At 44.2% G+C, this 25,192-nt stretch overlaps 3 protein-coding genes across 5 annotated transcripts; 1 reads left to right on the top strand and 2 right to left on the bottom strand.

Moving 5' to 3' along the window:
- Positions 1 to 4,067: 4,067 nt before the first annotated feature.
- Positions 4,068 to 5,838, bottom strand: nono (non-POU domain containing, octamer-binding). Its single transcript, XM_030059887.1, has one exon. It carries the CDS (start codon positions 5,695 to 5,697, stop codon positions 4,363 to 4,365), a length of 1,335 nt encoding a protein of 444 aa, XP_029915747.1. The 5' UTR covers positions 5,698 to 5,838; the 3' UTR covers positions 4,068 to 4,362.
- Positions 5,839 to 6,040: 202 nt separating this feature from the next.
- pold2 (polymerase (DNA directed), delta 2, regulatory subunit) lies at positions 6,041 to 10,347 on the top strand. The gene is made up of 11 exons (XM_030059888.1): positions 6,041 to 6,219; positions 6,385 to 6,612; positions 7,015 to 7,136; positions 7,268 to 7,391; positions 7,558 to 7,672; positions 7,773 to 7,971; positions 8,082 to 8,162; positions 8,878 to 9,035; positions 9,199 to 9,326; positions 9,438 to 9,539; positions 9,684 to 10,347. The coding sequence occupies exons 2-11, from the start codon at positions 6,387 to 6,389 to the stop codon at positions 9,842 to 9,844; spliced, it is 1,416 nt and encodes a 471-aa protein (XP_029915748.1). The 5' UTR covers positions 6,041 to 6,219; positions 6,385 to 6,386; the 3' UTR covers positions 9,845 to 10,347.
- A 58-nt stretch (positions 10,348 to 10,405) lies between these two features.
- aebp1b (AE binding protein 1b) lies at positions 10,406 to 24,808 on the bottom strand. 3 transcript variants are annotated; one of them, XM_030059884.1, is made up of 23 exons: positions 24,638 to 24,808; positions 23,914 to 24,455; positions 22,635 to 22,793; positions 22,448 to 22,510; positions 21,593 to 21,874; positions 20,580 to 20,654; positions 19,884 to 19,949; positions 19,452 to 19,535; positions 17,088 to 17,159; positions 16,880 to 16,989; positions 16,400 to 16,539; positions 16,231 to 16,315; positions 15,894 to 16,038; positions 15,721 to 15,809; positions 15,025 to 15,148; positions 14,577 to 14,773; positions 14,271 to 14,447; positions 13,611 to 13,774; positions 13,021 to 13,433; positions 12,768 to 12,907; positions 12,582 to 12,681; positions 11,747 to 11,913; positions 10,406 to 11,176 (listed from the first exon to the last, which is right to left on the bottom strand). In XM_030059884.1, exons 2-23 carry the CDS (start codon positions 24,161 to 24,163, stop codon positions 10,790 to 10,792), a joined length of 3,489 nt encoding a protein of 1,162 aa, XP_029915744.1. In that variant the 5' UTR covers positions 24,164 to 24,455; positions 24,638 to 24,808; the 3' UTR covers positions 10,406 to 10,789. The 3 variants fall into 3 exon arrangements, with proteins under 3 accessions (XP_029915744.1, XP_029915745.1, XP_029915743.1); XM_030059885.1 differs by having other exon boundaries at positions 21,593 to 21,871; positions 23,914 to 24,808; XM_030059883.1 differs by having other exon boundaries at positions 23,914 to 24,808.
- Positions 24,809 to 25,192: the final 384 nt, after the last annotated feature.

Raw genomic sequence — 25,192 nt, forward strand, 5'->3', positions numbered from 1 at the left:
GCAGTATGTTGTTTGGTTGGAATCAGTTCTGATAAGTTGTTCACAGCCAGCACTATTGCATAAAGGCTGCCTGTTGCAGCAAGGGGTAATTACATGCATACCTAATGCTACGGATAGTGAGCTACATTTTTCAAGAGCCTTATCGTGGGCCTGTGGACTGTAGACCATCATGCTAGCTGGGCTGCTCGGATCTGCTCAATGAGGTCTAAAGAGAGAGGAGATATGGCAAAGTCTTCCATGAGCAACCATTGGTCAGCCCTCCTTAAGTCCTTGGCACACTTTTTATTGACTTATTTTATTGTTTTACTTACATGTCCTGTAATCGTGCAAGAAGCAGAGAGGAAAAACAGATGCATTCAGGACATCCAGTTATTAGAATGAGACACTGTAATGCTCTAATTACATTAATGATTGGGATGTTTCTCCCATTTCATGTCATTTTATTAACATTGACAACCTAAAGACAGTAGCAGTCCGTCATGCCAATGCAGCATGACAAATGTGATCAGTTATGTGATCACATCCTACAATCTGGGATTATCTGTGTAATTAACATTGCCTGCGTCTATTATCAGATGTCAAGGTCAAAGTTAAGATAAAACCAACAAAATGGGCTGCATGGTCCTGATATAACAGCTATCAGGACTCGGGTACTTAAATATTTAAATGAGATGAGATAAACTGAGATAGGAAGAAAGACAAGAGAAAGCGATGTGGTAGATAGGTGACGTTCTTTGGTCTTTCACATAAAGCCGATGATGATAAGTCTTGACATGCAAGATGATTTTGTAACATGCACCGTGCATCAAACCTGCTGCATATTGGCATGCAGAAATGGAAGCTATACATTTTGAGAATTTAAAATGGTAATTTAAATTGCATCATTCATCAGAAGTCAATCTATTTATCTACTGACATTGTAAATTAATGCCCTACAAGTGATTGTGCCACACTGAAATTGCACAGCTGACAAGTTATTGCATATTCTTCTAAAAAAAAAAAAGTACTCTTCTTTCTGCATTTCAGATTTTTACCCCTGCGCTTTCCTGTGCAAAATTAATTTTTGTTCTTATTTATTTCTTTTTATATTCCCACCCTGCATCATCTGCATATAACCTTGAACGGAACGAGGTGAACTGTCATTCGTGCTTTATGAGGCCCTATCGCCACACACACAGGGGACTCTGCCCATTCATAAATATTTTATCAACATTCACCTAAATTCAGGAGTATTGGCTTCAGTACAGAGGAAATAAATTGTCAACTGGCAAATTCATTTAGACTTAAATATACGCAGCTTTGACCCTGCAGGATCATTATTCTCTGACTGAGAGAAATCACATTACCATCACTGTGAAAGAAGTATTCCCCCATTTCGGTTTGTACTCCTACACGGATGTCACTTAACTAAAGGCAAAGACTTGGCGAATGTTCTGCTTGCAAAATTGCTCACTGTGTACATGTGTTTTTCTAAAAATGCAAACCACCCCGAGTGGATCAATGAACACATAATGCAAAACACTGATTGCTGACACAGTTTATCCTTAATGAAAGGGCAAGAACAAAATAAACACAATGTTACATGCTACAAATAAAATAATTTATTGAGGATATGGTGTAGATCCTCCCATCTGAATTTATCAAAGGGACATGCATAGATTAATGAGGCATCAAGTATAATTTTTGATATTACGGGGAACATGTCACTACAAAAAACAGCTACTCCGTGAATATAACCACAAAAGTCTACATATATAAAATCATCAGACAGGGAACACTATATACATATATATATATATATATATATATATATATATATATATATATTTTTTTTTTTTTTTTTTTTTAACCATTTTTTTAAGTGTGCTGTTGTCAGTCATAATCATGATTCTGATGTCCTAATCATCAGCTCTGAATCATCAGATCTGGCTATTTCGCATTTTGTCTTTTTTAGTTTTTAGTGTCTTGCATTGATGTGTTAGTGTGTTTATGCAGGGTCTGTTATGTACTGCTGTAAACAGACAGGTATATGTTTTAATATACCAGCTTTGAGTCATGTCCAGATGTTGGATAAAAAGAAAGAAATTTAAAAGTGTCATAATTTTATTGATAACATTGTATATTATTGTTCTTTCATAACCCGTGGCCCTGGCTTCATTCATGTTGAACCAGCTCCTCTCTCTCTTTCTGTAGGCTTTGCATGATCTGACACTTTGTTTACAATGTAACAGCTCATGTTTGTTCCATGTTTCATTCTAATGGTACACTGTGTACTTTCATGCAAAGCCAATAGAGAGAGAGCGGGACAAAGTACGAGATCACATCGTCTCATCCTCCTTTAATTTGTACACAGGTTTCCGCACATGATGATAAGACTGATTAAAATATGTGTCAAGCGTAATTTACCAGGTAAACTAATTCACCAAGGACACTGAGAGGGTTACAAACACTGACTTGTAACAACACCAGTCTAGGCTGCATCTTTCAGTTTTCACTGTGCATGTGTCTGACAGATTTTACTGATTTTACTTTACAGATTTCACATATTAAATTGACATGTTCTACATCGTGGTTCCAATTTTTCAACAACATCTCGTATTGTGACATAGTTTACATTGTTTTCTCACATACTGGAGGCTCCTATTCATTTCAGTGTCATTCAAATAATAAATCCTGATATTATGCCTGTATAGGATGATGTTTAAAAGTAAGCCATAATTCATTACCATGATCTTGGTGCAAAGTTACAGTTTTTTCTAATTTTTAAAATCTACAATCTACATATTAATTGTAGGTTATGGCTATGTTAAAAATAATAATAGAATTATGCCATTAGAATACAGGCCTATTAGTCTGCTTAAAAGCCTAACATATGGCGTGCTAATGTGAGATCTTGAATCCCATATCGTTTCATGATGAGGGCAACAGAAATGTCTTAAAAAGGGAGCACTGCTCCCTTTTTGGCATATTCCGCCATCTGTTGTGGCTGTTTCAACATTTTGCTGCCTCTCCAACACATTTCACATCTCATATCCAGTTACCTCACCCCTAGGCCTATGAGCCTTACCCAATTACAAAAGTTAAAACACATTGATAAGGCCATTGTTTACAAATCAGACATCCTCTGCACGGTGTGTTTGGGTTTCTTCCTGACAGATCATCACATGATAAATTCAAACACAGAGCAGAGCACATTTCTCTCATAGTAGACAGTAATGACATCAGGACTAGGAACTGAGTCCAACGGCTTACACACTTTTTGCAGTTCTGTTTCACACTGCTGAGGTGACAGGTGAGTGTCGGTCAGTTTTGGCCATCATAACAAAACTACATTCTTGAAATTAGACCTGGGATACTTCTGAGCCATTACCACTTTTGATTTTATCTGAATTTTCCTGATGTGGTAAATTCGGCCCATCTGCTGCTCCAATCAAGATAAAACAATCTGTATCTGTAACTACAACTTCTTGTGGGTCTGATCTAGATAATCATTTCAGTGACCATAATGAAATGATAAGTTTTGGTCTGCTTTTAAGATCAGACAGGTTCAGTAATTTGACATTTAGTTACAAACAGGCTGACTTTTCATCAGTTCTCACTTGGTGGCAACTATTTCCTTTTCTTGACCGTATCAGACAGCTCCCATTGTGAGTCAGAGACAGCAAAGGTGTGTTCAGATGCGTTCAAACGTCACAACACACCACTGCTGTGACCGCCCTGAGGGAGGGAAGCCGACTGTTTACACACTGAATCAGGGATCTTGTCACCATGCAGGAAAACGGGTCACTACCCTTAGCGCTCCTTGGACTAATCTGTATGAGGAAACAACTGATTGGATTTTGTTTCATCATTTGTCGTTCTGTAGTCTCTGACTTCCTCATATCCCACTTTAGCCCTTGGAAACCTACCATCACACACACACACACACACACACACACACACACACAATAGGCTTCTGTAGGTACAACTAATTATGATGTGACGAGAAATGGGATGTTGTAATTGACAGAAGACAAATTTCACTGGGTTAAGTAAATGATTTTTTTTTTACACTGAAGAAAAACAGATTTTTGGGGAGAAAAAGAATTTATTCCAGAAAAGCTGACATATGGCATGACAAAAAACATTTGCTATCCCTATGGAAAATACATCAACTTTGGGGGAATGGAGTAAAATCACATGGCTATTTTCATAATTCTGAAGTTATACTAGTAAAGCCTTGTTCAAAAGTACAAAATGAAAGGTACAAAAGAAAAAACATCCATGCATCAATTTTCAAAGTTCATATGTAACGGTCACTACCCGAACTTTAAAGTACAGTGAGTATGAAAGCAAAAACAGACATCAAACAGACATCAGGCCTCAAAATCTGCGTTGCTTATTGGGTCCATAGTCGCCGGGGCCTGGCAGGCCTCTGGGGAAGCCGCCCTGGCCTCCTCCGGGCATGTTGCTGCCCCCTGGCCCCTGCATCAAGGGAGCATTCTCAGCGGAGAGGTTGGGTGCCCCTGCAGGGCCCGAGTTCCCCCCCATGGAGTTTCTGTTCATTGGCATCCCATGTCCCGCCATATGCATCCTCATGTCTGGCTCCCTGTTTTCAGAGAAGTTCCCTCTGAAGCCCTCCTGTTGCCTCTTCATCATCTCCTCGTTGCGCATCCTCATCTCCTCCTCCCTCCGCCGCCGCTCCTCCTCCTGGCGAAGCTCTGCCTGCTTTCTCTTCTGCACCTCCTGACTGTGGAGCTCCTCCATCCTCCTCAGCTCCTCCTGACGCCTCAGCAGGTCCTGCCTCATCAGCATCACCTGGTGTTCATGTCTGGCCGCCTCCATCTCGGCCTCCAGCTTCTCCTGTGCCTCCTTCATGTTCCTGTCCACCATTTCGTACTGCTGCTTCTCCATCTCCATCAGGGCCTTCCAGCGCATGGCATACTCATACTCGAATGAACCCGGCTGAGCAAATCGGGGCGGCTGCTCTCGCTCCTTGTGGTACTGCTGGTTTTTGTTTATTATCTTCTCTGGCAGGCCCTCATCCTCATCGAACTGCTCCATAGGTTCCACTGTCACCGGTCTGGGGAAAGCCGTGAGAAGAAAGGCTCCATCAGCACACTTATCCAGAGCCTTTCTTGCAGCTGGCTTGGATGTGTACTCCACTATTCCCTTCCCTGTGGGCCGCCCCCGGTCATCCACTATGACTATGGCTCTTTCTATCTGGCCGAAGACAGAGAAAGCCTCCTCTAGCAGCTCATTGGAAACAAACTCTGGCAAATTCTTCACAGCTAAAGCGGCCCCGTGTGTTGCAAACCTCACACGTATTTGTCTGCCCCGAAACTGGGTATCATCAAGCTCAGCTCTGGCGATCTCTGCAATGATCCTCGTCTCCAGCCGGATGAACCCGAAGCCTCTATCCTTGTTGATGAAGATCTCGGAGGGCTTGCCGTACTTGGAGAAGAGCTTCTCCACATCCTCCTCGGTGACCCCGGCTGGCAGGTTTCCTACAAAGAGTCTGCTGCGCTGAGTGTATGTTTTCTCCCCGGGCTTCCTGAAGTTCTGCAGATCTAAGGTTAAGGCCTCGTTGGGGTTGGACTGCTCATTGTGCTCTGGATGCTGCCCGTTGCTGTTGGCTCCCCCGGGTTTCTTCTGCTCCGCCGGGCCGGACTGTCGAGGAGGGCCGTGGTTCTGGTGAGTTCCTCTGTTTCCTTGCATCTTGGCGACAGGATTCACAAACCGAGTCGACGAATCGCTCGTTAAAAACGGAGAAACTTGCGACGAACGGCTGCACACAAAGAGCTGCAAAGATGGCTGACGCTCGTGCCGCTGCGTCGCGTTGTTTTTTTCCCACCCGCACTCCGGGAAGACCCGCCCCTGCTGTGCCTCTGATTGGCTAACCGCCACCATAACCCCGCCCTTAACGTAAACGTAACCAACCTGACCAACTGAGGCAACGAGCGTTAGCCAATCAGAGGCAGAGTTCCCGGAGTGCGGGTGGAAGAGGAACAACATACGGCGGCTGGGACGCCGTTTACACGTAAAATCACTGCGACCCGGTAAGAGATGACGTAAGTTTATGCGCCGGCGCGAAATTGAGCGGGTGCTTTCCTTCGCTGGGTGCGCAATCTGATGTTTCCTTTCCTCTCTAAGTGATTATTAAACGAACATCATTTGAAAACTTCCCAAATAAGAGGCGTCATACAGTTGAAAACAGCTGAAGCTCCCGACTCTGCCGAGGTAAGGTCGTTGCTAAATGAACACAGAGACAACGCGGGTTGTTACTGTTAGAGCAGAAAAGCCATTTGTTATGGAGCAGCTCAGACACGATGCAGCTGTGTCCAGTAAAGTGTGTCAGTGAAGGCAGTGAGCGTTTCATCCCTGCTCATCTGTCCCCCGCTGCAGCCATGTTCTCTGAGCTGAGTGCCCAGAGGGAGGCCTCCTCCCTGCTCTGCCGCCCGGCCTCGGAGGACCAGGGCCCGGTGTTTGACAGGGTGCTCCAGGCCTACACCCCCTGCTCCGAGCGCTTCAAACTCGGAGAGCGAAGCTTCAGCCGCCAGTATGCTCACATCTATGCAGCGCGACTCATGCAGATGAGGCCCCTGCTGACAGAGAGGGCCCAGCAGAAGTGGGGTGAGTTTTGGGCAGCAAGCGCATCTGTGATGGTATGGACATTAGAAATACAGACAGGTGTCACATGAAAGGAAAAACCAACTCACAGTGTCTTAGTAAGCTGTCAGAGTTTTCCTGGCATGATTTTGGCCTTCACAGTCAGTAGATCTTAAACCAAGTGAGCACCTATTGGAAACTGTGGCGTGGCATGTTAGAGAGTGTTCTGCACCACCATCATCAAAACACCAAATGAGGGAATATCTTTTGGAAGAATGGTGCTCCATCTCTCCAGTGGATTTCCAGAAATTTGGAGAATCCATGCCAGGGTGCTCTGAGTATGTTGTGTGTGTTTTTTTTTTTTTTTAAATATCAGTTTCCTTACTATGCTCCATCTGTTTGTGTCTCCTCCTTTGTTGTTGACAGGAGTGAATGTGCGTATCAGGAAGCTTTGTGATCTTCAGACAGGGGAGCAGTGTTGCATTGTGGGAACCCTGTTCAAGCACATGGAGTTGCAGCCCTCCATCCTGAAGGAGATCAGTGAAGAGGTCAGCAGTGACACGCCGTTCCACCGGCGGACCACCTGCATCCCAGTTTTAGTTCTGCGTGTGAACAGTGATGATTTGGCCCTCAGTCTTCCTGTTTCAGTGTCTGGTTTTCATCCTTTCCTCTCTTGCAGCACAACCTCCTGCCTCAGCCCGCTCGAGCCAGATACATCAGTGACGCAGATGAGCTGATCCTGGAGGACGAGCTGCAGAGGATCAAGTTGGAGGGCAAAATTGACAAAGACAAATGTGTCACAGGTGCATCTCTTTACCTTTTCCTTGAGATCATCGGAAACTTGACCTAAATACTGTGATGAACGGTAGTTTTGGGTAGTACGGATGCTACTCTCATTTCAAATTTCTACAGGGTCACAATAGCAAAGCAGCTGTGAGCTCATCCTCTTGCGCTTTGTGTCTCTCTCAGGAAGTGTTATTGCCATATATGGAGCAGAGAAGAATGATGGGAAGTTCACAGTGGAGGAATTTTGCACTGCTGATCTCCCATTGCAGACACCAAGACCTTCGCTCAGTTCTGACAAGTACGCCCACACACACACACATACTCACACACACCATGCGTATCCCCCAGCAATTTAATGATGATGTTCAATTGTAATCATCTTCTTTGTCTTTGTCCAGGTTTGTGCTGCTGGCCTCAGGTCTTGGTCTTGGCAGCAGTCACGCTGACAGCATGCTGGGGCTCCAGTTGTTGGTTGACATGATAACCGGCCAGCTAGGTGACCAAGGGGAGCAGAGTGGGGCCGCGAGCATCTCCAGGGTCCTGCTGGCTGGTAACCTCTTGAGCCAAAGCACCCAGAACAAGGAGGACTCCACTAAGGTGACTGCAACTGGTTGTTCCTTGGTTTATTCATAATTAGACTGAAAAGTCTAGAAGAGAAAAATACATAACCGGGTTCAACAGGTGTTTTACCATCACTGTGTCTGCAGGCCAAGTACCTCACCAAGAAGACTCAGGCGGGCAGTGTGGAGGCTATTCGTCTGCTGGACGAGCTGCTGCTTCAGCTGGTGGTGAGTCTAAATCACCAATATTGGGCTGTTCTGTGTATTTTATACACTTATCATGTGCTCTTCTGCAGAGTGACTTTGAGTTATTGTGCATACAGTTTGCATACAGATATATTTTTAATGCAAGGCAGTGGGATTGGGGGATTGGGTCAGGTTGGTGAGACATGGGACAGGGTGGAGATAACGGTCCTGTCACACAACTGCATCTCCAAACCAAATATTAGCTGCACATTTTGACCACTAGAGGGCGACCTGTGCCAAGTTTAGTAAGAAAAATACAGCACCAGCACACAGGTCCATTAGTCAGTCGTGACTATGTCCTGCGTTTGTTATGTTTCATCACTTCATAGTATTAAATATCAGAGCACAACTCAAAAAAAAAAGTGTTTACTGTTAAACTTTCTCCTTAAAATGTGTACATCTGAAGATAAGATTCCGAGATCGCTAACATTACAAGCAAACATCAGTTTGAATTTCATACTCATAATGTAATAGAACAATATTTCTGTGACTGTCGATCAGGTAAGAGAGAACGGAGAGGAACAGACACATGAGCTAAACAAGAGCACAGAGGTATAACTCAGTGGGGAGAGGCGACATGAGTCAACTTGAGCACTGAGTTTTCAGCCCACGACTGAAGAGGGGGAGCAGCTCTGTGGGATGGACAAGCACATCAGCTTTATCATTTAATACGTTGTTTCCACTGCCTTCCCTCTAGGCTTCTGTTCCAGTGGATGTGATGCCAGGCCAGTACGACCCCACCAATTACACCCTGCCACAGCAGCCCCTGCACCGCTGTATGTTCCCCCTGTGCTCCGTCTACCCCACCCTGCAGCTGGTCTCCAATCCGTACCAGGCTAACATCGACGGAGTCAAGTGAGTAATACTGCCTCCACATCCAATATGCACGTGCAGTTTCCTGCCATCTTGTGTTTGTGCCTTTAATCCCAAATAAATCTGTGGATATGTTTATAATGTTCATGACCCGTGGATGTTCTTGGAGGCTTATTTATTTGTTTAAATTTATTTTCCCTCCAAGGTTCCTGGGCACATCGGGTCAGAATGTCAGTGACATCCAGAAGTACAGCAGTGTGGACAGCCACCTGGATATACTGGAGAACACACTGCGACTGAGACACCTGGCCCCCACGGCGCCGGACACTCTGGGTTAGTCAGATGTGTTCACGCAATCAACTCAGCTCACCCTCTGGTCGAAGCTGGTGGTCTCAGTGTCATTTCTTTGCAAAGTATTTACCCTCTTATGTGCATTTTTTTCAGGTTGTTACCCATTTTATCAAAAAGACCCTTTTGTCTTGGAAGAGTGTCCCCATGTCTACTTCAGTGGCAACGCCCCTTCCTTTGAGTCCAAACTCGTCAAAGGTCAGTGAAGTTGTTCAGCATCTGTGAAGTGTAGCTGTAAATCAGATTCTATCACTAAATCTCTGACAGTATATTTCAGTAACTTTAACTTGCAGCTGTTTGAGTATCTTTCCTCTCCCTTTATTCCTCCTGCTCTCCTGCCAGGTCCCGACGGTCAGGAAGTCCTCTTGGTGACTGTCCCAGAATTCAGCAGCACCCAAATGGCTTGCCTGGTCAACCTGCGCACACTCGAATGCGAGCCAGTGACTTTTTCTGCCTTCTCTGCTGACGACGACGATGAGAGCGAGATGAACATCAGCCACTGAGACTTCATTTCCACTCATCTTCTCACTCCTCGAACACAACTCATCCATGTTCAGATCCGTTATTGCGTCAGCTGTCCGGATGGTAATCGTTACATCAACATGCCTAGAACTTTTCTCACATTGGTGCTGTCCAATATCACTAATCGATGAGCTTGTTGTTACAAATAGCACTACATGGTTTCTTCAAATGCTTGTCTGTATAGTATTTTTTTCATGTTACAATCTTTAAGACATGTAGAGCTGTGGCATGCCAGGATGTTTTGCGAAATCAGTGCTGAGAAAGAAGAGAAAACACACGGCGTGTATTAACAAGCCTTTATTATTTGAAAAATAACTTTCTTCTACCTCGGCTAGCTCTGAGGAACATAACAGAAGATCTCTCTGGACTCTCTCGTTAACTTTGAACAAATGTTTTTAAGGCATTCAGAGACTATGTTTATACTGTGAGAAGATTTTGCTGTCATGAATGGAAAATAATGTAAATAATTAAACAATTTTGTAATAAAAGTGTGCGTTCTGAGTTGGTGAAGTAAAAAAATAGATGGCATGATTGTCTTAATAAACATGCATCTGCCGTAAACATCTCCTCATAAAGCCCAAATGCATTGACAGCAGAAGTTTGAATAATGAGTCAGAAGAATGCAGAGTGGACTATCAAACTGAAATGATATGATATAAAAAGTCTGTGTCTATGAAGAGGCATTTTCATGTTTAAGTGATTGGCAGCTCGATGAAATCATTCTAGTCAAGTGTTTAGGAGTTGACATTTAATTTGGATAAATAATCTTCCCATCCCGTTATACATCACACAAAAAGGATTCCTTTCCTAATTTTTTTGTTATTCAACCTGCCCAAACCGAATACAGCAAGTGAGAACTACAAGCAGGAAAGGACTGATGCCTATAGTGTACTGAAACAGGCTGTGTGTGTGTGTGTGTGTTTATTTTAATAGTCATCAATCTTGTACTCATAGTTATAATCCAGAGTATCTGTGAACCCTCCCGGTGTTGAAGACTGTCCCTCTGCTGTGAACCATGACTCGTACCAGGACGTGGTGCTCTCTGCTACTGTGGGGAACGTGATTGTGGTTGTTGGGGGCAACGTGGTTGTCGGGGGTAACGTGGTCGTCGATCTCATCATTCTCAGTAGCCGTAGGCGACGGAGACGGGCTAATCTAAGCCTTCTCAGCCGGTCACGGCGAGCCTGTGGATCCACTGAATACCTGCCGTTGTCAGTTGTCACACGCCGGTGGCCGTTTGCGACCGAGGAGTGGGATGTCCTGCCGTTGCCGTAGCTGAGACGTATCGGCTTGTTGCCATGCAGGGCCATGATCTGAGGACAAATTGGCAAGAAACACAAAAACAAAACAAAAAACTTTATTATCTCATTATCTGTGGCAAAGGTCAGATGGACAAGAAGAGGGTGGACTGGTGAAGTTGTACTGTAAATCTGTCAGGGGTTAAGTTCAGTGTCATCTGGTGCTTTGGGGAAAAGCGTTCACCTTGAACTGGGCCATATACCAATATTATATCCATTTCATGATATCAGACTAGATATCATGATGCGGCAAAAATGTCTTCCTGCTTTTAAAGGCTGCATTACACTAAGGAATGCAGCTTTCTTAACTTATTAGACTTGTTGCTGTTCTATTATTTGGCTCTACCTGCTTGGTCATCATATCCACAATACTAATGGTTGTTTATCAGAAACCTCTTTGTAAATGTCTTTAAAAACCACTGATAGTCTTTCTTAAAATATAATCACAATATCCATGTTAAGGCATTCAGTCAAAGATATCATGCCATTTGATTTTGTCCGTATCGCCTTACCCTATTTCCACAATACAGAATTTGTTATGGTGCAAACAGGATAGCAGCATATATGCCCAGAGGAGTGACTCGCCTGTTTGATGCGGTCCCAGTTGGACTTGGCCAGGTTGAAGCTGCAGGCGGTGGCTCCTGACTCATAACCCACCACACAGAGTTTGGTCATCGGGGAGAAGCCCTCAGCTCGCACTGTCACGTGGTACTCCCCTGGGTTCAGCAGCCGCCAGTAATCCCCTGATGAAGCTACATGTGCAAAAACAGGATTGACACTTTTTATCAAACTAGTCTGAGGCCCAAATTTCAAAACACTTGAGAACAGTAGAGATTTTTACGTATTATGTGTCTCCAGTAAGGCAATACAGTGGAAATCTGTCTATGAACAACATTACAACTTATCAGAGGCGGAGCAATTAATTCATTCGAGAGTTACTGTTCGACTAGTGTCTGCAGACGCCAGTCAAAACATGTCAAGGGATAAAATAAACATCTACTACCTTAATTTTTGTCTGAAAAAAGGAACAGTAACTCTTGTGAAAAAAAGACAAAATGAACCTTTTCGAACTAATTCATTCATTGCATCAATGCATTGATTATAGATTGTGCTGATTCAACTTAGACAATTGAATAAAACAAAATAAATAGAATTAATTGCTCAGCCTTGATCAATACAAAGTGCTTTTAATTAACTCTGGCATTTTTTAAGATATAAAAGTCTGATGTTGCCAGTAGGAATTAAAACTTTTTGGTCATGTTTTTAGAATAAATAATGTTTTTTTTTTTTTTTTTACATTACTGCAAGTTTTTATTGAAAGGATATAAGCTGAATTGAATCATTGATTTGAAGGATGGCCTATAACTGAACAAACTGAATCTCTCTTAAGCAGCCATACTCGTTTGACCTCTGTACTGACCTGTAGTGACGTCATGGTTGATGCCCTCTACAGACACGGTGGCATTTGCAATGGGGTTCCCTTCCTGATCCTTCACGATGCCCCGAATGCCGCGATGCACCTGGGCAGGCAGATGGAGATAGTTGCAATAAAATGATTAATGCCTTATTTTCATTAGAGAATGGTAACATGCTTTGTGTGACTGACCTGCTCCATGAAGGTGAGCATAGCTTCTCTGTTCTGCTCCCACTCGTATGCCAGCTCGCTCTCATGAGGGAACTTATCGCATCCCAGGAAGATGGACAGCTCAAAGCAGTTGGTGTGCAGGTAGCTGAAGTCATTCATACCTGTAGAATGGTGCAATTAAAAAAAAAAAAAAAAAAAAAAAAAAACGTACATCAGAGCCTGCACTGCTCATATTTGACCACCAGGGTGCGACACTGCCCGCAGAGCTACTCACTGCCTGTGACTGGCTGCCACTTGGCACGGTTGATGATTCCATGCGCTCCTGCGTTGTCTCCATGGCAGGAGCTGTGGTGGTTATGCGTCATGGTCAGGTGTGTGGAGGCGTAGGAGATAGCCAGCCACCTGAAAAGGGACTCATCTGGGATCACCCGTGGCTCATCCTCAGGCTCGGCGTACTGGTATCCACCTCCGCCGCCTTCGCCTCCTCTCCTTCTGTCATCCTCCTCCTCCTCCTCTCTGTGGCCGTGGTCGTGGCCGTGGCCATAGCCGTGGTCGTGGTCGTGGTCGTAGCCGTATCCTCGCCACTCCTCCTCGGGCTCTGCGTATCCCCTGTTTCTCCAGTCCTCCTCAGGCTCCTCGTGGTAGCCCCTTCCCCACTCTGTCACATCAAAACCTTCCTCCTCATACCTGTGAGAAATTACAGTTGCAGAGGTGGCGTGTAACTGTGAATGGTTGACTGAACATTATGCAGGGAAAGGCGAAGGCAGGAGGGAAAGTAGTTAAGTGAATAAGAAGGTGTGTGTGAGTGTGAAGCAGGGAAGTGGTGACTGAGTTAAAGAGGGAGACAGGCAGAGAAAGTCATACTGTCTCTTCTTGCGGCTGTGGGGCCTCTGGCTCTCGGCAGCCTTGTTGAGACGATAGCTGTCATAAGGGTAGGCCACAACCCGCTCCCCGCCCTGGAGGTTCGCACCCAACACAAATGGATGGCTTTTCATCCAGGAGATTATGGCTCTGGTTTCCAAGGCAAACTGCATCAAAACAGCCCTTAGATCAGTATCACAGATCTAATAAATGGTAAACCTACCCAAGATCAATTTCCACACCTCTTTGTGTAAAGAATAACCACCTTTATATGAGACAAAAGTCTTATCCAGCATATTGTAAGCAGTTTTTAAAATGATTTAATCTGAGTAGAGAAAACAGTGATTTTTCCATTGACATGTGATTACCGACTAGAGGTCATAGTTTACCCACCATTTATCACTGAATCACTAATTACATAGTCTTAGGCTGGCTTTATGCAATCCAACTTGAATGCAATTAGTTGCAGTTTGTAAACAATCAAACATAAACTGTTGCTACATCACCAAAACCAAACTTAATTATTGATTTCCATTGTGTGGTTTTCCTATGGAATTCACACACAACTAATCTGCATGGAATTGAAGTTATGATGTAAAGCCAGCCTTATATTCACACATTTTATGATTAGATGGTGGTAAGGCACAAACACAAACACTTTACCGAGCTGTTCAGTTCGAGGTTATCTGATATCGGCACGTGGTGATTGGGGGTGAGTTTGGGCACCATGCCCTTATCCTCAGCGTCCCACAGGATGTCGTTCAGATCTGGGAAGTTCTGGAAAATGTCATAGCCGTCCTCAGTAAAGTGGCCCGTTGTCCATGCACTGAGCTCTGATCCCTGCAGGGAAGAGATTGGAGGGGAGGGAGGACCAAAAAAGGAAAACGTCAAGCACTCTACACTGTTTTGTTCCCTTTGGTTCAAATTGTCAGTAAAGGAGAAGCACATGCTTTCACAGAGTTCACCGACCACTTCAAAGGCTTTCTCATGGCCATCAGGGTTGAGTGAGGGCACCAGGTGGATGCGTATTGATTCCACCAGCCGCTGGACTCGGGGATTTCTGTCTTTGTATTCTTTGCACAGGTACTGCATGAGAAGCAGAATCATCTCACGGCCCACTGCCTCGTTTCCATGGAGACCTGCTGTGAAGCGGAACTCCGGCTCACCTGGGGAGACGACCACACAAGACTGTAGCACAGGCCTTTTGGGACTGAGCTGTGTTTGTCGGTCAAACACAATTCGCCTGGTGCCATGCTAGAATTTCAGGGTGCAGTTTCAGTGCCACCGAGGCCCAAGGTTTATGATTTAATTCTGATATCAATAGGGCAAAATCCAATGCATTTCAACAGCAGTAAAGCTGCTGACCAGCAAAATGGTTCTGTATGTCTGCTCTTTAGTGAAATTGATAGATTCCAACCTATCTCGTGCTCTGTGGGGTCGCCAGAGATGATCATGGCCATGATGTCCAGTCCCTTGGAGCTGCGGCCCAGGCTGTAAACGCTGGTGATGTTGGGACACTCGTCATTCACTGACTTCATCACCTGGGCGAGTCACATAGTGGAGATAGGTGAAATAATGATTTATACATGATTTATACTACATTGTAATACCATTTGTGAAATTATATATACATGCAAAACGGCCTATTTGTTACTATAGCAACCATCATTAACATCCATTCCACACAACTAAGTTAAATGGGGCTGGTGCCTGGGTTCCATAGGGAGGGATGGTCATGTTTCCTCTAGTTGTTTAGATCAACTCAAGAAGCATGCTATTCACTATGAGATGTAAATTAATATCACAGAAAATAGATAGATTAAACCTGACATAGATAGATATAAATGTCCAGTTAAAATAATCTTATCTTACTGGTTGTACTTTACCATCCCCCAGCTAAATACAAAGCTTTTTCATTGCTCTACTTGCAGTGAACTTCATTTGACCTCATAGTTTATTGGTGTATCTATTTAAAAACAAATGGTTCATGGAGTTAATTTTTACTAAGAAAATATTTTATGTTCCTCTTTTGGGAAGAGCCAGTAAATAGGGATTTTCTGTGGAATGTGCACAGCCAGCAGGGGTGCGGGGGTCCAAACGCCAAAATACTCACTGTGACCATTTCTGAGTAGCTGTGATGTTTGAACTCCAAGTAGTCTACTGGGGTCACTTCATTCTGCCCGAACTGAGAACTGGCAGGATCTGGAAAGGGAGAAAGAGGGAATGTTGACTGTGTAAAATCTGTGTGTGTCTGTGTGTGCGTGTGTTTGAGAGAGAGAGGCTCACCAGGCAGGGGGCAGCCTAGGACCTCCAGCCTCATACACAGAGTGCCGTTCCAGCTCTGAGGGATGATCCTGATGTAGCGGGCCACCACGGGCTCAGCCAGCTGGTTCATCACCGGAGTGTCTTTATCACTGTTACCGAAAAACAACTGCAGAGAGGAGAGGAGCAGAGTGGAAACGACAAGGGAGAGAAGTGAGTCATGGGGTGGGGGTGTTTGAGAAAATGGAACAAAACATCCTACCACATGCCCAGAGAAGTGAAGAGGTGGTTGTGCTGATGTATCAACAAATTATGCAATGTGACACATCATTGTGAGGCAGCACAGTGCAAGAAAGCTCACCCAGTCAGAGTACCCATCATGGATGGTCGTCCACTCCCTGCTGTCGTTGCTGAAAGCCAGGTAGTAGGATGACACATAGTCACTCCTGAAACAAAACACGACAGAGTCAGCAAGTCCAGTTAAGGGACAGACGATGCAACGCCAGTATATGTGCGTCTGTTTGTCTTACTCGATCTGGGAGTCTCGTCCCTGCGTGATGATCCCAGTGAATTCAGTCTCCTTGCGTGCATCAATCTCAAACCAGTGGATCTTGTCCTCTGCATTTGCGCACCAGGCCCCACCTCGCGTGCTGTCCTCGTCGTCAGAGCCCTGGAAGGCCAGAGGAGATTCTGCTCGGTCTTTTGATTGCATGACATTTGAAGTATCTGCTTGTGTGCCAAGTGATCAGCCACGTTAATGCAGGCTTGAATGTTTAGTTGATCATTAAATTTTTTTTAAACAGGTGCAAAAGTGATTTTTAGGCAACAAAAGACTGACTGAACACAACCTGCCAGCGCAGCTAAGTGACAGATGGAACAATAATAGTAGTTATTTTCCAACAAGCGGCCAGGAGCTGGTGTTTATTTCAAGACCTGGCAGTATGTAAGTAATGGCTATAGTGTGTGTTAGTTATCCAGGCCAGGGGAGTCCTGCAGCCATTGTTGTGTACCTGCATGTTTAGGCGTGCCTTCTGAGGTGCGAAGCGATACTGAGATATGGAGGAGGCCAAGAGCTGGTCTGCTTCGATCTTATGGGACTCCATCCCCAGGGGAGGACATTCTGCAACATTCACACACACACAAGTAAATTAGATGTTAAGCAAATTATTTTAGATTGTGCAAGCTTATTTCCAGATTTGAACAGAGATGCAGTCTTACTCTTTGGCTCTTTAAAGACGCGTGGTCTGGTCCTAGCCCGCTCCTCTGCCTCCTTCAGTTTCTGTACTCTCTCTGGCAGAGATCACACAAACAATCTTGATGAAAAACAAATTGTCATCCACAGGCTGATTTTTTTTTTTGTCTTTTTCTCTGTCCTAAATTGCCTAGGAATTCATCATTAAACATCTATTTATGTTCAGATTATATGCCAGAATCCCTGAGAGGACCCAGAGGGACAGATTTCAGCTAGAAAAAGAACCCAGATGTTGTTTTATCCCTCCCAGTGCAAGTATGCATTGCTCAAACCAGATCAACCTGCAGCACAAAATGTAAGACAGACCACATGAAACCGCGTCTAATGACTCTACGCAGTTTTATTCCAGCTGCCATTAGCATAAGTCATACTTTGACACGTTGTGCCATATGACACCATGAGCCAGATGAAGCAACATTCTCTTCAATGTCTCTTATATTTTCTCTCATTTTTCTGTCGAGAGAGAAAAAAAATGAGGCGTCAACTCCAGATGCACCAAACGTTCTTAAACATCTAAATCTGCTCTTACCCAGGTGAGCTGAAAGATGAATCCCACCTACTCACTAACTGTGTCTGAGTGTTTGTTAGTAGCATAAGGTAATGCCCCTGGGATGTGACTACAAAATACTTGGAGATGCCACCAAATAAGGCTGGAGGAGAAAAAGAACTGAAGCAGCCTAAATCAAAGCTGATTGTGATTGTGTGGTTTGTGAGCGCTGAGCCAAATCAAATTCCTGGTCTTGGGATAATAAAGGTCTGAACGGCACTAAACTGAGTTTCTGTCAAATTGACTTAGAAAAAGAAAAAAAGAAAAATGTGATTTTCCAGAGCATCAGTGCTGGCGTTACAGGAACGTCAAAAAGCCGACTATGGCCAAAAAATCTGTGACGCCGTAAATGTCCCAGCAGAGTTACTGATACAAAATGAAAATGGTTGAGTGATGCATTGCCCAAGCCGAGCGCTCCATGGTGATGAGGAGGACAGGACGTTTTCTGAACCCCAACTCCAACACAGATGCACAAACACTCTAAATTCATGCATAAAACTTCTTTTAATTCCTGTCACAGTTTATAGGCTTTTTTTGCTGTTAACAAATTCTTAAATCTCTGCATTCAAATATTCTTATTTTAATAATCTAATCCTTATAATTACAATAATTTAAATTACAGATTGCGGACTGTGACAATGAGGAAGCTTTTCCCTCTGAACGTCTCCTCTCATTCCTCTCTCAAGTATCAGAGAAATCAAAGAACTAAATTTGGATATGGACAAAAAGTTTTAAAATGTTTAGAAATGTTAAAATGTTTGTATATGGCTTCCTGCCTCTGGCCCATTGATAGTATTATTGCTGATAAAGGGGCTGCCAGAGGAACTATGTGTCATACTGACACCGGGAATGTAAAACATGTTTTCTGTTCACTCACCTACAGTCCAGGCATGCACAAGTAGTGGACTCATTCAAACACACATGCACACACATGGACATACACACATATACTCTCTCACACAGTGGCTGTAAGTGCAGACACATCTGTTTTTGTAACCCAGTGTTACAGTTGAGGTCTCAAAAACAGTTAAGCTCATGCTCTAAGTGACCTAAACTCCTGTAATGTTGTCCACCTTAATCCCAGTGACTGCTGAACCCTACACATGATCCGCCCTATTGACACCAGGCTTGACAATGTCATATATCACTGGCTCTAGGCTCGCCTTACCCACCAGCTAAGCTCACTACACACGGCTCACAGGGAACACGTGGCGAAAAGCTGGGTCTGATCCACGTAACGTTTTCACTTCCCAGCTCCAACATTTGAACATCTTTCCTGTCATCTTTTTATTTTATATCCTCCACCTTCCCTGTTTACACAATCCTTCTCTCCCTGTTTTTCTCTATCACTCAAAGTGATTCCATGTATGTGTAACATTCTCCATAGTGTCCCCCCCCCCTCGCTGTCTTTGCTCCAGTCCAGCTCGCAGGAGATTTCAACACTTTACTTTTGTTTTTTACAGGCGTTATCTCTACACTCGGATTAGCTCTGCCTTGAGAAGATGAACTTTTGTCCCCCCCCCGTGCAAGTTACTGCAAGTATGTTTGCACCAAAGGGCCCATCGCCACTTGCATGGTGTGAAATCACATCTGCATTTACTCACAACAGAATTGCTAGACATGGCAGTGCAGTAAACACCATAGAGCGCAATGCTGCTACCTACTAGGGCACTTAGTTCACAGGCCACGTCTTTCAGTTTGATATACCATATGTTTGACATGATAGCATGACTGCACTGTGTTACGTAAGGAAAAAAGATGGTCCACATCTGGGTCGCCTTACCTTTCTCTTGCCGCTCTCTCTCTTTCGCTGCTCTCTCTCTCTCCTTCTCCATCCATTTTATTTCCGACTCATCTTCTTTCCTCCCTGTGGAAAAAAAAGACAATCAAGGATAATTTGGTAGAAATCTCCATTAATACATCAGCCCCATTATGTATGACAGTAAATACTCCGGCCTTTCTGCATGTTTGCAAACTATTCAAAATCATAAACAGTGAAAAGGTCAGAGTGTTTAAATCAACGGTAATTTATGAAGCCGGAAAGGCATTGACCTCAATGTTGTTTATTCCTTTTCCATGCTCTCGCTGCTCTCTTGGCAGAAAGTTTCACTGCAGCGTAACCAGTGACTATAAAACATTTGGGCATGGATATTTTTCACCTGAAGATGTGCATGTATGTGTGTGTGTGTTTGAGTTAATGTGTGCATGCACATACTCATTCCATATTCGTCATAATCATCATACCAAGTCCCCTCGTATGGAGGAGGGACTGTGGGCTCCTCTGTAAAAAGAGAGAAAAGACAAACACCAAGTTAGCTGACTCATGCACTAAAAAGCACCGCTTCAGAACATGTGAGATATTTTACAGACATTTTACAAGATTATATACTTTGAGCTCCAAAGCTTTACAGTACCACACCAACACACTAACAAGTTAGCCGAGCCCTGATTTCTTCAACCACAACAACCCGTCCTCTATTTGGATGAACATAACGCCTACTGTGTTATTAAAGTTGCAGCAGTTAAATCTTTAATTCACATTTACTAGAATCATAACAAAGCTGCTATCTGATGAGAGGCTTTTTACTCGCCAACAAAACTATGAAAACTTTTGTTGACTAGGTGGAACCCAGCAGACCCACCCGCTTCCATTTGCCTAAAAAACAAGGGCTGTTTAGCTCACAGACATTGTAATATTACTCCCATGTGTTAAAGTGCCACTGATTTCTCATCTGCTCACCCCCGTAAAGGAACAGACGGGATGGACATTTTTTCATCTGCGTTTCAAGTCTATACTCCACTTCAAAAGTTGCTAGATGCATGACAAATTAGCAGCTGGACTGAAAACTTGATATATTGATGGGTAGTGGTTCAATTTCTGCCTTTGATGTGTTTAAGTGATCACAATTACCTGTCAATGTTTCTACTTCTATTTCAGGGCTGACCTCTTTACCATCAGGGAACGGGAGGCTCTCTGGCACCTCAACTACAAGAATTGAGAGAAAAAGAAAAATGAAAACAGAGAGAGGATTTGAGGAGTTGTTGGATAATATGAAAAACAGACTGGGAAATGGGAGAATGCCACCGAGAAGACAGGACAGACAAATATGAGCAAAAGTGGAGTGGAAATGCTGAAATGGCCGGGCTGCAGGATGCTGGAAACACACTGTAATGAGAGCATGTCGTCTCTATCCTGTAAAGAGCTGTCCAGTCCAGATGAGCGCTGGTCTGCGCAAAATGTCACCGCGTCACACATGACACAATGTTTCCACCATGTGATCCTGTGGAAAAAAGTAGTTCAGTCCCTGCAGACTTCAGGTGGATGGAGGCTGGGAAGAGGTAGTGATCAGAAATATATAGATTCGAAAACATAAATGCAGAAAGTGGATACAGACAAACCAGGAATACAACATATTAGCGAACAGCTCACCACTACACAGTTCTGTTCTGTGTATCTAATGGTGTTTAAAGCCAACAATAAATATTTTCACACCACACAATTGTGAATGCTTATTATCTTCAAACCATTTCGTCTATGATTTGACATTATATTGGCTTGCTCTTTTACCAGACTGATATTTGGCTTTTATTAAATATTGGATAGATACCAGTAGATGTTGTCCATTTCCAGTATGAGTGCAGATTCCTCTCTAACCAGCATCTTTAACATGAAAATAGTAAACTGAAGAAGGTGGATGAAGACAGAAAATATTGAAAATTGGTGATTTGGCTCTAAAAAATATTGCCTTCAAATACTCATGTCGCTTGAACCCAAGTTCTATCCTTGTATATACTTTTTTCTTGCAGCGACCCACTTTTCCCAGGAGGAATCATCACAGCTTCATCTTACCATACGCTTCGCAACCCAACATCCCATAAAAATCATCATTCAAACAAAGCAGAGAGGAACAGATCCAGACTTACATGTGGCGTCCCAGTAAGAACTGTCATCTGTATCAGGCTTCCCATCAACCTCAGGGGTCAGAGGCGTCGGCTCCACTCCCTTCCAGTAGTCATCGTAAGAGTCAGTCACAGCGCCGCCCAGGTCTTCCTCCTCCGGTTTCCAGTAGTCATATGGAGGGTCTGTGATGGGACTCTCATCTGGAGTTGGGGATGGTTCGGGATCATCAAATTTCCAGTAGTCATCCTCTGGGTCAGTCTCCGGGCCTGCTGGGTCCTCTTCCTCTGGTTTCCAGTAGTCATCTTCTAATAGAGAAACAGATGGAAAGGTGGATTGATCGTGAGGTCGGCTCTGTAGTGAGGGAATATCAGCACTGACCACCCAGGGCCCACAGCTTAAGTGTGTGAAGAGAAAAGCCTTTGATGGTCTGCAAGCGTGTATTTGCAGATACTTTGTACTTTTAAGTCACATTGTTCTAGTTTGGTTGAAATCTGTAAAAACCACAACCAAACAAACGTTTCTCAGAAATATGACACAGCCTCTGTTGTGGGACAAACTGAAACAAGCAGGAGTAAAAATTGGTTTGTTTTTTCCTGTCCAAACTACAACAAAACTGTCCTCCCTAGTTAGTCTTTGACCATTTTCACCACAAAATATACAATGTAAACATGCTCATTCAGCAAATGAATGCCTTGAGGTGTGTTTTACTTGTGGAAACTGAAACTTATTTGTTTGCAATAGCCGGAACAATGGTGGTATCAGGATGAGAGGTACGTGGATTTGGGGGTGGGGGTGGAGGGGGTCCAACTTATGTATAGGCCACATAACTCCTATCGACGCCCCTGTTGTGGCAATATGTGTGTTTGTGTGTCACTCACCACCTTCAGGATAGGGGTAGTCTGGGTAAGGTTCAGGTTCTGTGGGCGGTTCAGTGGGGATCGCTACAGACAGACAGATTGACAGACAGACAGACAGACAGAAGGTCATTAAGTGCACGAGCAACGCTGTGTTCATGCAAGTTCACAAGACTCCCAGTACAAACACTGTTTGCCCCTCTGTCCTCACGTGTAGTGGTAGGTGGTAGTGTGGTGGTCGTTGTCTTGTCCTTCTTCTTCTTCTTGTCGGTTTTGGGTTTCTTGGTGGCATTGGGGTCCTTGGGCTCTTTGTTCTTCTTTTTGTCCTTCTTCTTCTTTTTGCCCTCCTCTGGTTCTCTCCTTACCCTGCCTGAAAGACAAGAAAAGAGTGAGGCAATCAAGAAAAGTCTCAATTTTTCCAGATACCACTGACTTATTTTCTTAGACAATAAAACTATGCAAATATGAATCCGTTTCATAAGCACCTACCTTGTATTTTCTGTAAAAATGTTTACTTAGGGTTAGGGTTAGACCAATAAGTGAGGTGTAAACCTGCATTTAAGATGACAGTAAACATAATGTTGTTGGTTGCATAGGGATTAAATGCATGCCACTGCTCAGTGGCTGCACGAGGATACAAATAGTTGGCAGTTTCTGCTTCACAGTATCCACTTGGAATATTGGCATATAGGCTGATACTGATTCTTGTTTTTACTCACAATGTATGTATAATACAGGAGTATCAAATTACATATCAATTTCTTGTGTCAAAATGCAGCAGTAGCTGAGGAAAAGTCAGACAGCCAGTTATACTTCAGTGGTTGCTTGAGCTCTGTCAGTATTTTCCTCTGAGGTTGTCTGAGCACGAGTGCTGGTGTCATTTGGCGCTCTTATGGAAAACACTTCTCCCTCTTTCCATTAGTTGTCCTCCATTAACCACAATTCAGTTTTAATGATACAGTTTTAAAGCAGTTATGCAATAAATATATCACCATCACTTCACCAACATCCTACCACTAAATCATGAACCTATAATTGGGTTTCATTAAAGCGCTAGTCTGATCATCTGATATGTATTACATGTGAAGCTGTGTGATCCAGAGAGGAGATTTTCCTAATGAATATCTGCATACAACAGTTATGAGAGGACGTTCCTGTATTGTGACTCAGTTTTAAGCACTCAGGGTTACAGCAATGGAATCTGTGGGAAATGTCAGTATGATAAAAATCTGTCTGCCTGCTTTAGCCAAACAGCCCCAACGATCCTATTTAGTCCCAAATGTGGTAAACCAGTAGCAGACAGGTGAGAATCTGGTTGTTCTCATCCCTGTTGACACAATCCAGACCAAATCAAGCAGCTCAAGGTCTTATTTTCAATCACACTTCAGTTATCTGCATGATGTAGTCTATGCATATTGACTTTTTGTGCATTCCAACTGTGCAACTGACAGATAACTTTGCATGCGACAGTGAATATAATCTCTACTTACCGGCCAGTGCAACGTCCTCTGCATCTCGCTTGGTCTTGCTAGGTCTTCCCAGTGTGTCTGGGTCCACCAGGAGTCCTTGAACTCTTTTTGGATCATCCAGGGACTCATCCTCTGGCAGAGCCCCTGCCTCTGTCTCCTCTCTTGGCTGCCGTAGAGACACTATCCCCCCAGCGCTGTCTCCTCCTCTGGGGAGCAGCACACAACACAGGGCCAGCAGAACGCCAGACACAACCACAGCCTGGCCCTTCATACTCACTTCTCTCCCAACTGCACAGTCACACCTCAATTCTTTGGTTTTCTCTTGTCCCAACCTGTAGTTTTTGCTCTTACTTCAGAGATTCAGCTGAATCGCAGTTATCCAGCACACAGTCCAGCGTGGTCATATGCAGCTGTATCCTGCAGAAGGATTATATTTCACCCCTTCCTTTCACTCGCTCTTCCCCAGCATTCTCGCCATGTGTTACACACCTTCACCCCAGTGTGGAAGTTCCTGCAGCTCCACGCATACACAGCCAGGCTCAGACTTTAGGCAAGGCAGTGGGCTAGACAGAGATGGAGTGGGAGGGGGGCAGGGATAGACAGGGAGGGAGGGGAGGTGTAAGAGAGAGAGAGAGAGAGATAGACAGCAAACCAGCAATCCAGGCAAATGAAAAGACTGGGTTCCTAATTCCCCTGCAGCTATGGTCAGCTGAAAAAACACGGCAGGGCAGAGGATCCCCTTCACCTGGTGGACGAGTCAGAACAGGTGCAGAGATCAGGAGACGGATGGGGGAGGAGGATGAGGGAGGGCAGGTGAAGTGTCTGCAGCTCCTGGTTGGGGAGAGAAGACACAGCCAAGGTCTTTTACTTCAGTTCCTTTCTAGGAGTCCGGTAAAATTCCTGTGCTGAGAGACTTCGCCCTGCAGACTCACCACCAAACAAAACAGCAGGAGAGGAGTGACTCCCAGGACACTGAATTCCAAAGGAAAAAAAAAAGGGGGGGGGGGGGGGGGGGGGGGGGGGCATGTGGGAGGTTAGGGAGTGTGTGTGTGTCTGAATGTGTGCATGTTAACAATACCAAACTCCACTAATCATTTGAGAGCCGATTTCAAAGAAGATGAGAACAGGCAGGAGTACAAGAACATAAATTCCTTCTCAGTCCAGAATTTGTTTTGGTTGGGAATGGTGCTTTGCTTTCCATCCAGCTTTCAGTGGTGCTCTGTCATTCTTTCCTGAGGGTGTTGCGTAGCTAGACTTCTCCTTTCTGGAGAAAAACTTATGGTAGGGGGCTAGGGGGGCT

The sequence above is a fragment of the Myripristis murdjan genome, chromosome 9 (genome assembly GCF_902150065.1).
Source record: "Myripristis murdjan chromosome 9, fMyrMur1.1, whole genome shotgun sequence".
Lineage (NCBI taxonomy): Eukaryota > Metazoa > Chordata > Actinopteri > Holocentriformes > Holocentridae > Myripristis > Myripristis murdjan.

Excerpts from the sequence above, each read along its gene's own strand:
- nono (XM_030059887.1), bottom strand. The coding sequence starts at position 5,697 with ATGCAAGGAAACAGAGGAACTCACCAGAACCACGGCCCTCCTCGACAG.
- pold2 (XM_030059888.1), top strand. The coding sequence starts at position 6,387 with ATGTTCTCTGAGCTGAGTGCCCAGAGGGAGGCCTCCTCCCTGCTCTGC. Across the intron at positions 7,392-7,557 it reads CAAAGACAAATGTGTCACAG|GAAGTGTTATTGCCATATAT; the intron begins GTGCATCTCTTT and ends TGTCTCTCTCAG. Across the intron at positions 7,972-8,081 it reads ACAAGGAGGACTCCACTAAG|GCCAAGTACCTCACCAAGAA; the intron begins GTGACTGCAACT and ends CTGTGTCTGCAG.
- aebp1b (XM_030059884.1), bottom strand. The coding sequence starts at position 24,163 with ATGAAGGGCCAGGCTGTGGTTGTGTCTGGCGTTCTGCTGGCCCTGTGT. Across the intron at positions 16,039-16,230 it reads ATGATGGGTACTCTGACTGG|TTGTTTTTCGGTAACAGTGA; the intron begins GTGAGCTTTCTT and ends TCCTCTCTGCAG. Across the intron at positions 12,908-13,020 it reads GTGGCAGCCAGTCACAGGCA|GTATGAATGACTTCAGCTAC; the intron begins GTGAGTAGCTCT and ends ACCATTCTACAG.